This window comes from Mytilus californianus, unplaced genomic scaffold, assembly GCF_021869535.1.
Source record: "Mytilus californianus isolate M0D057914Y unplaced genomic scaffold, xbMytCali1.0.p SCAF_21, whole genome shotgun sequence".
Classification (NCBI taxonomy): domain Eukaryota; kingdom Metazoa; phylum Mollusca; class Bivalvia; order Mytilida; family Mytilidae; genus Mytilus; species Mytilus californianus.
This window is the reverse complement of record NW_026262670.1, coordinates 3,801,808-3,820,605: the sequence shown is the minus strand read 5'-3', so window position 1 is coordinate 3,820,605 and position 18,798 is coordinate 3,801,808. Positions and strand designations below refer to the sequence as shown.

General features: G+C 37.4%; 1 protein-coding gene across 1 annotated transcript in view; it reads right to left on the bottom strand.

The window, feature by feature from the left end:
- LOC127731840 (uncharacterized) overlaps positions 1–18,798 on the bottom strand; it is a 96,397-nt gene that overhangs the window by 29,490 nt on the left and 48,109 nt on the right. The window contains exons 3-5 of the mRNA XM_052240686.1: positions 15,017–15,277; positions 13,016–13,453; positions 9,827–9,978 (exon numbers count right to left, since the gene is read on the bottom strand). Of these exons, the coding sequence (XP_052096646.1) occupies positions 9,827–9,978; positions 13,016–13,453; positions 15,017–15,277 (851 nt within the window). The remainder of the gene's footprint in view (positions 1–9,826; positions 9,979–13,015; positions 13,454–15,016; positions 15,278–18,798) is intronic.

Genomic DNA, 18,798 nt, shown 5'->3' with positions numbered 1-18,798 from the left:
TATTTCATTTAATGTGCTTTATCATTTAGATCATTTTCAACAAGAAATGATTGTAACAGGATGCTGTTACGAAGTCTCCCAAACGAAGCTCCCATAATTCGAAATTCCCAGTGTCGCCTGACATTGGACAAAGTCCAGTGAAAATTGGTTTGGTCCAGTAAAGTATATGCATCAGTGATGCCTGGGGACTAACCCTGTATATCATTCAAATCATCTTGGCATGACAAACCAGAATATATATGGTTTAGGGGTGGGGATCTCGACCATTTACAAGATACTAGAACATTGGGGGTGGGGGGAACCCCTGGGGACTGACCCTATACATCATTCAAATGTTCGAGACACGACGAACAGGAATATATATAGTTATGGGGTAGGGATCTCGACCATTTACAAGATATTAGAACATTGGGGGTGGGGGGAACCCCTGGGGACTGACCGTATATGTCATTCAAATGTTCTAGACATGATGAACAGGAATATATATGGTTTAGGGGTGGGGATCTCGACCATTTACAAGATATTAGAACTTTCTCAAATGGCAGGGGGTCGGGATGACCCCTGGGGACTAACCCTGTATATCATTCAAACCATCATAGCATGACAAACCAGAATATATATATGGTTTAGGGGTGGGAATCTTGACCACTTACAAGATATTAGAACTTTCTTAAATCGCAGGGTGTTGGGGTGACCCCTGGGGACTAACCATGTATTTCATTTGATATGCTTTAGCATGACCAACCAGAATATACATGGTTTAGGGGTGGGGATCTTGACCATTTACAAGATATTAGAACTTTCTCAAATGGCAGGGGGTCGGGATGACCCCTGGGGACTAACCCTGTATATCATTCAAACCATCATAGCATGACAAACCAGAATATATATGGTTTAGGGGTGGGGATCTTGACCACTTACAAGATATTAGAACTTTCTCAAATCGCAGGGGGTGGGGGTGACCCCTGGGGACTAACCCTGTATTTCATTTGATGTGCTTTATCATGACAAACCAGAATATATATGGTTTAGGGGTGGGGATCTTGACCACTTACAAGATATTAGAACTTTCTTAAATGGCAGGGGGTGGGGGTGACCCCTGGGGACTAACCCTGTATATCATTTAAACCATCTTAGCATGACCAACCAGAATATACATGGTTTAGGGGTGGGGATCTTGACCATTTACAAGATATTAGAACTTTCTCAAATGGCAGGGGGTCGGGATGACCCCTGGGAACTAACCCTGTATATCATTCAAACCATCTTAGCATGACAAACCAGAATATATATGGTTTAGGGGTTCGGGATCTCAACCATTTAAAAGATATTAGAACTTTCTTAAATGGCAGGGGGTGGGGGTGACCCCTGGGGACTAACCCTGTATTTCATTAAATGTACTTTATTATTTAGAACATTTTCAATTAAAAAGATTGTGTCTATCACAAACGGTTTTCAATTTATAATCATTTGAAAATTTAAAAAAATAAAATCCCATAGGGTTCTATAGTAAAACCCTCCTTCTTTTTGCCCCTCAAAGTACCCCTTTATAAACCCCAATGCACAAACAAAACCCTGATTGCACCACTAGACATGTTAGTCTAGCATATTGTGAAACCCTAAGTTAATCTGACAAGGGGTTTTGGAGAACGGGTGCGGACAAATTCAAATTTAAAAGCGGCGGAAGAGGAAGAAGAATAATAATAATAATAATAATAATAATAACAAGAAATGATTGTAACAGGATGCTGTTACGAAGTCTCCCAAACGAAGCTCCCATAATTCGTAATTCCCAGGGTCGCCTGACATTGGGCAATGTCCAGTGAAAATTGGTTTGGTCCAGTAAAGTTATATGCATTAGTGATGCCTGGGGACTAACCTTGTATATCATTCAAATCATCTTGGCATGACAAACCAGAATATATATGGTTTAGGGATGGGGATCTCGACCATTTACAAGATACTAGAACATTGGGGGTGGGGAGGAACCCCTGGGGACTGGCCCTATACGTCATTCAAATGTTCATTACATGACGAACAGGAATATATATGGTTTAGGGGTGTGGATCTCAACCATTTACAAGATATTAGAACATTGGGGTTGGGGGGAACCCCTGGGGACTGACCGTATACGTCATTCAAATATTCGAGAAATGACAAATAGGAATATATATGGTTTAGGGGTGGGGATCTAAACCATTTACAAGATATTAGAACTTTCTCAAATGGCAGGGGGTCGGGATGACCCCTGGGGACTAACCCTGTATATCATTCAAACCATCTTCGCATGACAAACCAGAATATATAGGGTTTATGGGTGGGGATCTTGACCACTTAGAAGATATTAGAACTTTCTTAAATGGCAGGGTGTTGGGGTGACCCCTGGGGACTAACCCTGTATTTCATTTGATATGCTTTATCATGACAAACCAGAATATATATGGTTTAGGGGTGGGGATCTCGACCATTTACAAGATATTAGAATTTTCTCAAATGGCAGGGGGTCGGAATGACCCCTGGGGACTAACCCTGTATATCATTCAAACCATCTTAGCATGACAAACCAGAATATATATGGTTTAGGGGTGGGGATCTTGACCACTTACAAGATATCAGAACTTTCTTAAATGGCAGGGGGTGGGGTTGACCCCTGGGGACAAACCCTGTATTTCATTTGATGTGCTTTATCATGACAAACCAGAATATATATGGTTTAGGGGTGGGGATCTCGACCATTTACAAGATATTAGAATTTTCTCAAATGGCAGGGGGTCGGGATGACCCCTTAGGACTAACCCTGTATATCATTCAAACCATTGTAGCATGACAAACCAGGATATGTATGGTTTAAGGGTGGGGATCTTGACCACTTACAAGATATTAGAACTTTCTTAAATGGCAGGGGGTGGGGGTGACCCCTGGGGACAAACCCTGTATTTCATTTGATGTGCTTTATCATGACAAACCAGAATATATAGGTTTAGGGGTGGGGATCTCGACCATTTACAAGATATTAGAATTTTCTCAAATGGCAGGGGGTCGGGATGACCCCTGGGGACTAACCCTGTATAGCATTCAAACCATCTTAGCATGACAAACCAGAATATATAGGGTTTCGGGGTGGGGATCCTGACCACTTAGAAGATATTAGAACTTTTATAAATGGCAGGGGGTGGGGGTGCCCCCTGGGGACTAACCCCTTTATTTCATTTGATGTGCTTTATCATGACAAACCAGAATATATATGGTTTAGGGGTGGGGATCTTGACCACTTACAAGATATTAGAACTTTCTTAAATCGCAGGGGGTGGGGTGACCCCTGGGTACTAACCCTGTATTTCATTTGATGTGCTTTATCATGACAAACCAGAATATATATGATTTAGGGGTGGGGATCTCGACCATTTACAAGATATTAGAACTTTCTCAAATGGCAGGGGGTCGGGATGACCCCTGGGGACTAACCCTGTATATCATTTAAACCATCTTAGCATGACCAACCAGAATATACATGGTTTAGGGGTGGGGATCTTGACCATTTACAAGATATTAGAACTTTCTCAAATGGCAGGGGGTCGGGATGACCCCTGGGGACTAACCCTGTATATCATTCAAACCATCATAGCATGACAAACCAGAATATATATGGTTTAGGGGTGGGGATCTTGACCACTTACAAGATATTAGAACTTTCTCAAATCGCAGGGGGTGGGGGTGACCCCTGGGGACTAACCCTGTATTTCATTTGATGTGCTTTATCATGACAAACCAGAATATATATGGTTTAGGGGTGGGGATCTTGACCACTTACAAGATATTAGAACTTTCTTAAATGGCAGGGGGTGGGGGTGACCCCATGGGACTAACCCTGTATATCATTTAAACCATCTTAGCATGACCAACCAGAATATACATGGTTTAGGGGTGGGGATCTTGACCATTTACAAGATATTAGAACTTTCTCAAATGGCAGGGGGTCGGGATGACCCCTGGGGACTAACCCTGTATATCATTCAAACCATCTTAGCATGACAAACCAGAATATATATGGTTTAGGGGTTCGGGATCTCAACCATTTAAAAGATATTAGAACTTTCTTAAATGGCAGGGGGTGGGGGTGACCCCTGGGGACTAACCCTGTATTTCATTAAATGTACTTTATTATTTAGAACATTTTCAATTAAAAAGATTGTGTCTATCACAAACGGTTTTCAATTTATAATCATTTGAAAATATAAAAAAATAAAATCCCATAGGGTTCAATAGTAAAACCCTCCTTTCTTTCTGCCCCTCAAAGAACCACTTTATAAACCCCAATGCACAAACAAAACCTGATTGCACCACTAGACATGTTAGTCTAGCATATTGTGAAACCCTAAGTTAATCTGACAAGCGGTTTTGGAGAACGGGTGCGGACAAGTTCAAATTTAAAAGCGGCGGAAGAGGAAGAAGAAGAAGAAGAATAATAATAATAATAATAATAATAATAAAAACTGAGCAAAACCAATAAGTCTTCCCAAACTCCGTTTGGGAGACTTAATTAAAAAGATTGTGTCTATCACTAACGGTTTTCAATTTATAATTATTTGAAAATTTAAAAAAATAAAATCCCATAGGGTTCTATAGTAAAACCCTCCTTCTTTTTGCCCCTCAAAGTACCCCTTTATAAACCCCAATGCACAAACAAAACCCTGATTGCACCACTAGACATGTTAGTCTAGCATATTGTGAAACCCTAAGTTAATCTGACAAGGGGTTTTGGAGAACGGGTGCGGACAAATTCAAATTTAAAATCGGCGGAAGAGGAAGAAGAAGAATAATAATAATAATAATAATAATAATAACAAGAAATGATTGTAACAGGATGCTGTTACGAAGTCTCCCAAACGAAGCTCCCATAATTCGTAATTCCCAGGGTCGCCTGACATTGGGCAATGTCCAGTGAAAATTGGTTTGGTCCAGTAAAGTTATATGCATTAGTGATGCCTGGGGACTAACCTTGTATATCATTCAAATCATCTTGGCATGACAAACCAGAATATATATGGTTTAGGGGTGGGGATCTCGACCATTTACAAGATACTAGAACATTGGGGGTGGGGAGGAACCCCTGGGGACTGGCCCTATACGTCATTCAAATGTTCATTACATGACGAACAGGAATATATATGGTTTAGGGGTGTGGATCTCAACCATTTACAAGATATTAGAACATTGGGGGTGGGGGGAACCCCTGGGGACTGACCGTATACGTCATTCAAATATTCGAGAAATGACAAATAGGAATATATATGGTTTAGGGGTGGGGATCTAAACCATTTACAAGATATTAGAACTTTCTCAAATGGCAGGGGGTCGGGATGACCCCTGGGGACTAACCCTGTATATCATTCAAACCATCTTCGCATGACAAACCAGAATATATAGGGTTTATGGGTGGGGATCTTGACCACTTAGAAGATATTAGAACTTTCTTAAATGGCAGGGTGTTGGGGTGACCCCTGGGGACTAACCCTGTATTTCATTTGATATGCTTTATCATGACAAACCAGAATATATATGGTTTAGGGGTGGGGATCTCGACCATTTACAAGATATAAGAATTTTCTCAAATGGCAGGGGGTCGGAATGACCCCTCGGGACTAACCCTGTATATCATTCAAACCATCTTAGCATGACAAACCAGAATATATATGGTTTAGGGGTGGGGATCTTGACCACTTACAAGATATCAGAACTTTCTTAAATGGCAGGGGGTGGGGTTGACCCCTGGGGACAAACCCTGTATTTCATTTGATGTGCTTTATCATGACAAACCAGAATATATATGGTTTAGGGGTGGGGATCTCGACCATTTACAAGATATTAGAATTTTCTCAAATGGCAGGGGGTCGGGATGACCCCTTAGGACTAACCCTGTATATCATTCAAACCATTGTAGCATGACAAACCAGAATATGTATGGTTTAAGGGTGGGGATCTTGACCACTTACAAGATATTAGAACTTTCTTAAATGGCAGGGGGTGGGGGTGACCCCTGGGGACAAACCCTGTATTTCATTTGATGTGCTTTATCATGACAAACCAGAATATATATGGTTTAGGGGTGGGGATCTCGACCATTTACAAGATATTAGAATTTTCTCAAATGGCAGGGGGTCGGGATGACCCCTGGGGACTAACCCTGTATAGCATTCAAACCATCTTAGCATGACAAACCAGAATATATAGGGTTTCGGGGTGGGGATCCTGACCACTTAGAAGATATTAGAACTTTCATAAATGGCAGGGGGTGGGGGTGCCCCCTGGGGACTAACCCCTTTATTTCATTTGATGTGCTTTATCATGACAAACCAGAATATATATGGTTTAGGGGTGGGGATCTCGACCATTTACAAGATATCAGAACTTTCTCAAATGGCAGGGGGTCGGGATGAGCCCTGGGGACTAACCCTGTATATCATTCAAACCATCTTAGCATGACAAACCAGAATATATATGGCTTAGGGGTGGGGATCTTGACCACTTACAAGATATTAGAACTTTCTTAAATGGTAGGGGGTGGGTGTGACCCCTGGGGACAAACCCTGTATTTCATTTGATGTGCTTTATCATGACAAACCAGAATATATATGGTTTAGGGGTGGGGATCTCGACCTTTTACAAGATATTAGAATTTTCTCAAATGGCAGGGGGTCGGAATGACCCCTGGGGACTAACCCTGTATATCATTCAAATCATCTTGGCATGACAAACCAGAATATATATGGTTTAGGGGTCGGGATCTCGACCATTTACAAGATACTAGAACATTGGGGGTGGGGAGGAACCCCTGGGGACTGGCCCTATACGTCATTCAAATGTTCATTACATGACGAACAGGAATATATATGGTTAAGGGGTGTGGATCTCAACCATTTACAAGATATTAGAACATTGGGGGTGGGGGGAACCCCTGGGGACTGACCGTATACGTCATTCAAATATTCGAGAAATGACAAATAGGAATATATATGGTTTAGGGGTGGGGATCTAAACCATTTACAAGATATTAGAACTTTCTCAAATGGCAGGGGGTCGGGATGACCCCTGGGGACTAACCCTGTATATCATTCAAACCATCTTCGCATGACAAACCAGAATATATAGGGTTTATGGGTGGGGATCTTGACCACTTAGAAGATATTAGAACTTTCTTAAATGGCAGGGTGTTGGGGTGACCCCTGGGACTAACCCTGTATTTCATTTGATATGCTTTATCATGACAAACCAGAATATATATGGTTTAGGGGTGGGGATCTCGACCATTTACAAGATATTAGAATTTTCTCAAATGGCAGGGGGTCGGAATGACCCCTGGGGACTAACCCTGTATATCATTCAAACCATCTTAGCATGACAAACCAGAATATATATGGTTTAGGGGTGGGGATCTTGACCACTTACAAGATATCAGAACTTTCTTAAATGGCAGGGGGTGGGGTTGACCCCTGGGGACAAACCCTGTATTTCATTTGATGTGCTTTATCATGACAAACCAGAATATATATGGTTTACGGGTGGGGATCTCGACCATTTACAAGATATTAGAATTTTCTCAAATGGCAGGGGGTCGGGATGACCCCTTAGGACTAACCCTGTATATCATTCAAACCATTGTAGCATGACAAACCAGAATATGTATGGTTTAGGGGTGGGGATCTTGACCACTTACAAGATATTAGAACTTTCATAAATGGCAGGGGGTGGGGGTGACCCCTGGGGACAAACCCTGTATTTCATTTGATGTGCTTTATCATGACAAACCAGAATATATATGGTTTAGGGGTGGGGATCTCGACCATTTACAAGATATTAGAACTTTCTCAAATGGCAGGGGGTCGGGATGACCCCTGGGGACTAACCCTGTATATCATTCAAACCATCTTAGCATGACAAACCAGAATATATAGGGTTTCGGGGTGGGGATCCTGACCACTTAGAAGATATTAGAACTTTCATAAATGGCAGGGGTGGGGGTGCCCCCTGGGGACTAACCCCTTTATTTCATTTGATGTGCTTTATCATGACAAACCAGAATATATATGGTTTAGGGGTGGGGATCTCGACCATTTACAAGATATTAGAACTTTCTCAAATGGCAGGGGGTCGGGATGAGCCCTGGGGACTAACCCTGTATATCATTCAAACCATCTTAGCATGACAAACCAGAATAAATATGGCTTAGGGGTGGGGATCTTGACCACTTACAAGATATTAGAACTTTCTTAAATGGTAGGGGGTGGGGGTGACCCCTGGGGACAAACCCTGTATTTCATTTGATGTGCTTTATCATGACAAACCAGAATATATATGGTTTAGGGGTGGGGATCTCGACCATTTACAAGATATTAGAATTTTCTCAAATGGCAGGGGGTCGGAATGACCCCTGGGGACTAACCCTGTATATCATTCAAACCATCTTAGCATGACAAACCAGAATATATATGGTTTCGGCGTGGGGATCCTGAACACTTACAAGATATTAGAACTTTCTTAAATGGCAGGGGGTGGGGGTGCCCCCTGGGGACTAACAGTGTTTTTCATTTGATGTGCTTTATCATGACAAACCAGAATATATATGGTTTAGGGGTGGGGATCTCGACCATTTACAAGATATTAGAACTTTCTCAAATGGCAGGGGGTCGGGATGACCCCTGGGGACTAACTCTGTATATCATTCAAACCATCTTAGCATAACAAACCAAAATATATATGGTTTAGGGGTGGGGATCTTGACCACTTAAAAGGTATTAGAACTTTCTTAAATGGCAGGGGGTGGGGTGACCCCTGGGGACTTACCCTGTATTTCATTTAATGGGCTTTATCATTTAGAACATTTTCAATTAAAAAGATTGTGTCTATCACAAACGGTTTTCAATTTATAATCATTTGAAAATTTAAAAAAATAAAATCCCATAGGGTTCTATAGTAAAACCCTCTTTTCTTTTTGCCCCTCAAAGTACCCCTTTATAAACCCCATTGCACAAACAAAACCCTGATTGCACCACTAGACATGTTAGTCTAACATATTGTGAAACCCTAAGTTAATCTGACAAGCGGTTTTGGAGAACGGGTGCGGACAAGTTCAAATTTAAAAGCGGCGGAAGAAGAAGAAGAAGAAGAATAATAATAAGAACTGAGCAAAAACAATAAGTCTTCCCAAACTTCGTTTGGGAGACTTAATAAGAACTGAGCAAAACCAATAAGTCTTCCCAAACTTTGTTTGGAAGACTTAATTACCAATTTAGTGGCAGCAACCCAACAATGGGTTATTAGATTCATCTGAAAATTTTAGGGCTGATAGAACTTCACCTAATGAACACTTTTACCCCCATGTCAGATTTGCTCTAAATGCTTTAGTTTTTGAGATACAAGCCAAAAACTGTATTTTATCCCTATGTTCTATTTTTAGCCATGGCAGCCATGTTTTTTGACGAAACAGAAAATAAAACACAAACTTTATTCTAGATACCCTAAGGATCATTCAGCTTAAGTTTGGTGGGAATTGGTTTAGTAGTTTCAGAGTAGAAGATGTTTGAAATAGTTTACACCAGACGGACAACGACGGATGCCAAGTGATGGCATACGCTCACATTTCCTTCAGAAAGTAGAGCTAAAAAGGAGATTGTGTTTTAATGCAAATCACAAATTAATGCAATAGCATCTGCATAGGTTAATTATGTCCTATAATTTTTATTTTGTGGAAATTTATACATATTCCATATTCATTATAAAGTTTCCTCTACTTCAAGTTAAAATATCAAATATGTATACTAATATATACCTTAACTTCCTCAGAAGCCTCAACTTTGTCTTTATGTGAACCAATAAGAATGACTGGAGGATGAAGAGACTTATTCTTCTCTTCAATACTATCAAGCACTTCAGTGGTACTACAATAGCAATGTACTGAGTTCATCCACAACTGAAACATCTCTACAAAGTAATAACTTTCCATCAGCACATTTATCTTACACTTCAGTTTTTAATTATATTGTGTCCAGATGGTCTCCATATGGGGAAAATGTATCCCAGTCAATACAATTTACAAGAACTTGCATTTCTCATCATGATAACCTTGATATAGGGTTGCTGCCTACAAGGAAGGCATTGAAACATGGGGTCCAAGTGGTAAGGTTAAAGTTATCCAATGGAACATTTTATGGACTCCATCACAAGTTGGTCGACTATTATGGAATATCTGTTTCACCAATGATGATAAATATGTTCCAATAGTCGTATCCTGTCCTCTTTTCCCAGATTTTGACATCACTGAATTAGATTTTTCACAAAATGTATACTTCCGTGAACAATAAGACGGGTGCCACATTTGAAGCAGGAACTGCCTACCCTCGTGTCTCTTAGTCTTTAGTTTTCTATGTTGTGTCTTCTGTACTATTATTTGTCTGTTTGTCTTTTTATTTTTAGCCATGGCGTTGTCAGTTTATTTTCAATCTATGAGTTTGACTGTCCCTCTGGTGTCTTTCGTCCCTCTTCAAAGGCACCTGATATCACCCCCAGTTTTAGTGGAGATCATGTTGCTTGGTCTTTAGTTCTATGTTTTGTTTTGTCCTTTGGTCGTTTTTGCCATGTCGTTGTCAGATCCCTTTTGTACAGTCACCTCATTTATAGTATGATGAAAAGTTAAATTTACAATCAGCAGATAATAGGTAAATAAGAGAGATAAATTCTTTCCTACAATGTAAACTCTTAATGAATAGAATTTCATGGAATAACCAAGACCCACGTCACATTGTATTTTGAACCCCTTTGAAAAGTGAACCAGGGGTCAAAATACCATATGAAAAATTGACCCCGGGGTTATTATACAGCATGTTTAATAAAAACCAACTACTTATTGGAGTATTGATACTATGTAAAGGAGTTAGAAATGCTATATTTTTTTTAATTTGCGGTTAATAGGAGGGGTATAATATAGCATATAAAGCTCACTTCCTGTCGACCTCATACGTATTTCAAACATTTAATTAAATGTAACTCAATTTTGGTTTATTTAATTTCAGTTTTTGTAGTTTTTGCATGTCATTTATTTTTCAACTTGGACCAGAAATATGATCAATTGAAAGGCATACAGTAACTTGTAATGTGTTCACATATTTGTTCTTTGGTCTATGCATAGCTGTCTATACATTGTCAATCAAACCACATAATCTTAATTTTAAATGACAGTCCCACTGAAAAAATGGAATGCATGTTTATTTTTTGTTCTAGCTTCTCTCGTGTAATGGTGGCACCTTTTTGGTTACTATTTATGTCACTTATGTGTTGCGTCTAAATATGAATTTTAACACTTGATAGTGACTGAATAGGTTGAACAAATTCTTCTCAAGAAACAGAAATGAAGACTCATTGGAACAACACTAGTCAAATTAACATTCAAGCTAATTAATGAAAACTCAGATCGGGATAGTAAGGTGAGCCATTTTCAGAGACTATACATCAAAGGAAAAGTACAAATTACACTTTATAGATCTGCCCTTAACACATAAATATCAAATTGAGAAAAAACATTAATAAGCTGTATTATACAACAACTACTGATAAAGTTTAAGACTAGGAACACGCACAAGAGAATGTAGGGAACAATTTTTTAACATCTCAATCTCAGTCTTCACTTAAACTGTTCTCCACGAATTTTACATCACCAAATCAAATTTATTACTGAATTTGTACTTAAATGGGCAACACGATTGGTGCCACCTGTGGACATGGATCTGCCTACCCTTTAAGAGCACATGATGCCAACCCTTGTTTTTAATGTTGTTCAGTCTGTAGTTTTCTATGCAGTGTTTTGTAGACTGTTGTTGTGTCTTTTCGCCGGCTTTTTTTTTAGCCAAGGCATTGTTAGTTTGTCTTCCACTAATTATGATTGGTATCTTCCATCTTTTTGCTTGTAACTTTCTGTCTGGGACATTGTATTGGTTAATTAATACTAAAAGAATGCTTGTTATAATTATGAGTCAGTTTTTAGTCAGAAATATCTTAGCAAAATATTAATTATGCTATGGAAACATAATAAATTGTCATGAATTACATTAAATGGTTATATTGAAAGAAATCATTATCGTACCTTTTTAAAAAAATTAACTATATTTTACCGAAGGTTTTTTCATTGCCTGCCAGAGCATATAACTTTCTATCTAAATATGCAATATGTTGTTGCTAGTTTAAACCTCAATAGCAAGTTAATTTTGAGTCTGGTTGGAATTGCAAAGTATTGCACAAAACAAAAAGACCTTGGTAGATATATGCTTTTCATCAAAAACTACAAAATGACAGTTTATTTGAAACAACACATATACATCCATTGCATAAAGAAGAAATGTACACGCAACCAGAAAGAGTAGCAATATCCGCTTATGTTCAAATGTGCATGAGGGAGTTAAAACTTTAGTTTCTTAATAACTTCTTAATTTATTGGAGGAGATTTGTAGCTAGTAATGTGATAAATGATGTCACTACCGAAGCACTGATTACTGAGCTTATTATACTAACATTCCACAGGCAGCGGTAAATAAGATCTATTATTTCACTGGATGATTGTTAGACATCTTTTGTTTTTGGTCATACATAATTCTTGACAATAATGTGTGTTCTAAGCTATAAAGAAACAAGAATGTGTCCATAGTACACGGATGCCCCACATCACTATCATTTTCTATGTTCAGTGTACCGTGAAATTGGGGTCAAAACTCTAATTTGGCATTAAAATTATAAAGATCAGATCATAGGGAACATGTGTTGTTCAAGTTGATTGGACTTCAACTTCATCAAAAACTAACTTGGCCAAAAACTTTAACTGAAGCAGGACAGACTGACGGACGGACTGACGGACGGACCGATGGACGAACGGACTCAAAGACCAAAAAAACATAATGCCCCTAGGTGGGGCATAAAAATAAAATAAAACTATTATTTTCATTCCTGCTTATTGATCTATATGATGTATTACCTTTTGCTTTTTTGTCGTCAGCCTCATTGAGTTTTGTTACGACAAGATAAATTGCATCTTGTGATAAAAAAGTTTGATGTGTGTGGTAAAATTCTTCATCTCCTGCAAAATCCCACAATAATAATGTGGCATACTCCTCTCTGTCATGTAAATCAACAGTATATTTAAGCATGGCTTCAATCTCCATTTTTGCCTGTTCTAATGCTTGATTTCGTTGTTGCAAGGTTACTGGAGGTTCAACTTGAGATTCAGTGGTTACTTGAAGTTTCCTTTTTTTAGGCTGCTGGGTTACTGTCTCTGATTCCTCTGATTCATCAAAACTTGATGATGGTGTGTTTTCCTTCACAGCTTTATGTGTTCCTTCTTCTACTGATGCTTCGATTGTTCCTTTGTATTGTTTCAAAAGTCTTGCATGAATTTCATTTTCTTCATTGGTTCCTATTATTTATATAAAATTACAATAATATTAAAGAAATGTGATAAATGTTAAGTAAGATCACATCATAAAATCAGCAATTAGCAGTAACACAGTAAACTTTGCCATCCAATTATTTGTTCAACCATTAATTATCCAGTATAAATACACATATTTGTTTAGGGGCCAGTTGAGGGACGCCTTCGGGTACGGGAGTTTCTCGCTGCATTGAAGACCCATTGGTGGCCTTCGGCTGTTGTCTGCTCTATGGTCGGGCTGTTGTCTCTTTGACACATTCCCCATTTCCATTCTCAATTTTATTTTTACATGTACAGTTATGACAATTGAAAAGGGAGCTTCTTTAGTTGGTTGTAATATTGATATAACAGATTTGATGAAAACCACAAAACTTGATGCATATTCTACACATACCTTAATACTATCAATATTTTGCTAAATAAAGTTTCAAACTACTATTGATGATAATATCAATATTCCTCAAAATTATAAAAAAAGCATGCATTAAGAATCATTATATTACCTTAGAAAATAAAACTGTTTTAATCACTATGAGACAGAGTGGTTAATATATAATTTTGAAGGCAAACAGTGAGTTGTAATTGTTTTCACCCTCATCCTTTGGTCTTTGGTGGAAAGCTGTCTCATGAGCAATCATGACACATTTTGTATCCATGTCTTCACATGTTAAAACAGCATTAGCTACCAAATCCACATAAACTGTATTGATTTTGGAACTTTCAGAATTGATTTATATGCGTATATACCATATTTAAAAGTATATCAGTAGTACAAAAAGTCCACAGAAAACAATAGAAAAGGCGAACAATTTTCATGAAGTATCAACAATTTTACGACTTGAAAACTTCTAATTATCCGTCAACATAAGCTCTATTTAAAGAAGGCATGTGACAAAAAGGCAATTTAAATAGATAAATATAAAAAACACATGAAATAGTGTTATAATGATATTTCTCTTTTCTGTGTGATATCATATCAACGATAAAATCAACGTCATCTTTCTAATTAAAATTTAAATCAGGCAGGTGTTACAGGTTAAAGGGGATGAAGTAACTGAACATGATAAGCACATGCACAATCAAAATCTTGACTGAGGTCAAACCATGTGTCGCATGCATATGGATGCAAATGTGGTTGTAACAATAATGCAACAATGAACTTTTGGGGTCATATTTTGACAAAATCAAATCAAGCTTTAGTTATTTTGTTCATCTTTTCTGATACTGTTTAAAAGCCTATAACATTAATGGTACCATTTCTATAATGTACCAGATCTGCACTTGTACCATAAATATCTCTTCACATAGTTTCTGACTGGATGAACTATTTATGAAAATTCTTGACCTGGATTAATTGAAATGTATCCTTGAATTGGATCTGGTAAGACCTATGCTTTGAAAACTGGAAATTGATAGATAGCCCCTAAAAAATCAAATAATATTGCTGAATAATAAGTTATGTAAACTAGAAAACAAAAACATTATAAATACTTTCTTAACATTGCTTAAGAATAGAGAAAGATTTGTGTTTAAGCTTATGCATCATACCATCTAATTTATTCCATATGCCATCATCAGACATTGCTTTGCATTTTATTGTGTGGATTTCTATTCCATTTGTACTAGTTACATCTGTATTCTCTTCAGAGAACAATCTTTTAATCAATGATGTCTTTCCTGCACCCTTTTTTCCAACTACTACTAAACGTATGTCTTTCTTTTTCTCAGAGCCTGACTCAAGTAATTTGAGGTACAAATCAATAGATCTTTTGTCAGCCATTAATTTTATTTCAGTTGGAACCATATCACCTGCAACAATATTTTTTCATAAAGAGTTTTTCTATAAAGTAGAAGATCATAACTTTACTCTCTTTAATTAAGTATACAAATATAACTTTTTTGTGTGCCTGTTTTCACTGTATGTTAATATTTAATATTCAATTGCATACCATGTATGTTATTATAGTTTTGATTGACAGACAACAGTCATGATACATTCCAAAATTATATTTTATTTATTTACCAATAAAATTCATTTTTTCATGACTGCATGTGCTTCCTTTGAGAACATCAGAACAATGCATAGGAAAACTAATGAAAAGCTTGATATGAACTGTATATCATGATTGTAGCATAAACATCTCATTATCAAAATTGAATCCTTCTTTTGTCATTTTACAGTGTTGTAAAAGCATTGATCGTTTGTACATTTGTAGTACGAAATGTGCTTCGGTTGTCGCTTTAATACCCACATAGAAATACAGAAAGAAGCTATGAAAATATACTTGAAGAATCAACTCGCTATGATGCCAGAGTCTGTGCACAATTGTCTCGAATCAAAGAACCTTTGTGAGCACGCTCACATACCCCACACCCCAAAATTGTCACTGGGCAAACAAAATCTCACCCGATTCCTAAAACTCATAACTCCTACAAAAATCAACTGATAAAAATTTCCTGTGCATATGCACATATACATAGTATGTCCTAACTATCTACAAAGTTTCATGAAATTCTGTTGTATGGTTTCAGAGGAGTTGCGATGATAAACTCTTACAGTAGTATATTTAGGCCAACATTCTAAGTTCACACAGGCATAACTCCTATAAAAACAAGAGTACACACACTGAAATGTCTTGCCTCATTTACTGAAAATTGATTTAATGTTGATACTCCTAAATATAAAACTTTACTACAAGTATCACATAAACTTACGATAATAAAAGAAAATGAGGTCAAGGTCAGATAAACCAAACAAGAAATACATCATGTACATGTACACCTCACAATCATTCCATACACGAAATATAACTGACCTATTGCTTATAGTTTCTAAGAAATAAACTTAACGAGGAAAACGTAGCATTGACCAGTGAATGATGAAAATGAGGTCAAGGTCAGATGAACCATCAAAGACAGACAAGTACACCTTACAGGCAATCTATGTATTACATACAGTTGACATATTGCTTATAGTTTCTAAGAAACAAACTTAACCATAAAAACTTAATATTGACCAATGAACCATGAAAATGAGGTCAAAGTCAGATGATACCTGCAAGACAGACATATACCTTACAATCATTCCATACACCAAATATAGTTGACCTATTGCTTGAAATATCCAAGAAGAAAACTTAACATTGCCCTACTGAAAATGTCTATAGGATTCCACTGGATTTCCAGTGAAATTACACTGGTATTCAGTGGAAAAAAATATTCTGATGGAATCCCATTAGAGTTTCATCCAAAACATCTGGAATATTTTTCACACTGTAATTCCAATGGAAAATCAGTGAAATTTCTAATGAAACTTCCAAAGATTTTCCAATTAATTTCCAGTGGAATATTATTGTTTATATTTCAGTGGATTTTTGATTTAATGCAAATATACTTCCAGTGGGATTTTGGACTTAAGATATTTAAAGGCTCACTTCTAATTCAAATTTTTCAAATAAGTGCATGATTATTATATAATGGATTTAATTTGTAAATATATAATTTGCTGGACTGATAAGAAATTAAATATTATAATACAACAAGAGTGCACACGCTGAAATGTCTCGCCTTCTTTACTAATCATTGACATTATGTTGATAGTCCTAAATATAAAGCTTTATTACAACTGTCACATAAACTTAACATTAACCAAGTAAACTAAACATTGACCAATGAACCATGAAAATAAGGTCAAGGTCAGATGAACCATGCTAGGCAGGCATTTACAGCTAACAATTCTTCCATACAACAAATATAGTTGACCTATTGCTTATAGTTTAAGAAAAACAGACCAAAACACAAAAACTTAACACTGAGTAATGAACCTTGAAAATGAGGTCAAGGTCAAATAAAACCTGCATGAATGACATATAGATCATAAAATATTTCCATACACCAAATATAGTTGAACTATTGCATATAGTATTAGAAAAAAAGACCAAAACTCAAAAACTTAACTTTGACCACTGAACCATGAAAATGAGGTCAAGGCCAGATGACACCTGCCAGCTAGACATGTACGCCTTACAATCATTCCATACACCAAATATAGTAGACCTATTGCATACAGTATAAGAAAAAAAGACCAAAACTCAAAAACTTACCTTTGACCACTGAACCATGAAAATGAGGTCAAGGCACGATGACACCTGCCAGCTAGACATGTACACCTTACAATCATTCCATACACCAAATATAGTAGACCTATTGCATACAGTATAAGAAAAACAGACCAAAACACAAAAACTTAACTATAACCACTGAACCATGAAAATGAGGTCAAGGTCAGATGACACCTGCCAGTTGGACATGTACACCTAACAGTCCTTCCATACACCGAATATACTAGACCTATTGCTTATAGTATCTGAGATATGGACTTGACCACCAAAACTTAACCTTGTTCACTGATCCATGAAATGAGGTCGAGGTCAAGTGAAAACTGTCTGACGGGCATGAGAACCTTGCAAGGTACGCACATACCAAATATAGTTATCCTATTACTTAATTTACAAAAAAAAAAATCTTAACTTTTTTTTCAAGTAGTCACTGAACCATGAAAATGAGGTCAAGGACATTGGACATGTGACTGACGGAAACTTCGTAACATGAGGCATCCATATACAAAGTATGAAGCATCCAGATCTTCTACCTTCTAAAATATAAAGCTTTTAAGAAGTTAGCTAACGCCGCCGCCGCCGCCGGATCACTATCCCTATGTCAAGCTTTCTGCGACAAAAGTCGCAGGCTCGACAAAAATGACAAAAACAATTAAGATTCTTTTTGAAAAATGTGCATTGCCCTTAAAAGGGCCGTTTTTAAACAGATCTGTTGCAGAAATTATCTTCAGTCTGTACCAATTGTTAGGGTAACTCCGTGTTTTTTCTTCAAGTGACCGTACTGGCAACTGCCCTGCACTACAGTCTACATGTATACAATAATATAATTGTTTCTCCTTTGACTTCTTCATGTTCATTTACTGTTACTGGTCTACTGTTCTTTTGAGAAAAATAAAGTGAACGGCTTTCATTTTCCACATTGTTCTATAAACTGTTTCGGTATCTTAACTTTGTCAGTTTGATAAATTTTTCATCATTTTCATGTCCTGAACGCGAGTCATATCTGTATCTGTATGAATACGTTGTTGATACCAATACTGGCTTTAATACAACGGTTTGAGAGAGCGCCGCCGATTTATTGACGGGGCGTGAGAGCAGATTTGAAGCTCTCTACGCTTGATGAGCACACTACAGTGTCATCTAGCTGATTCCATGCGATCACTGTCTTTACAAAGAATGAGTTTGAATATTGTGGTGTTTTGCTTGGTGGAA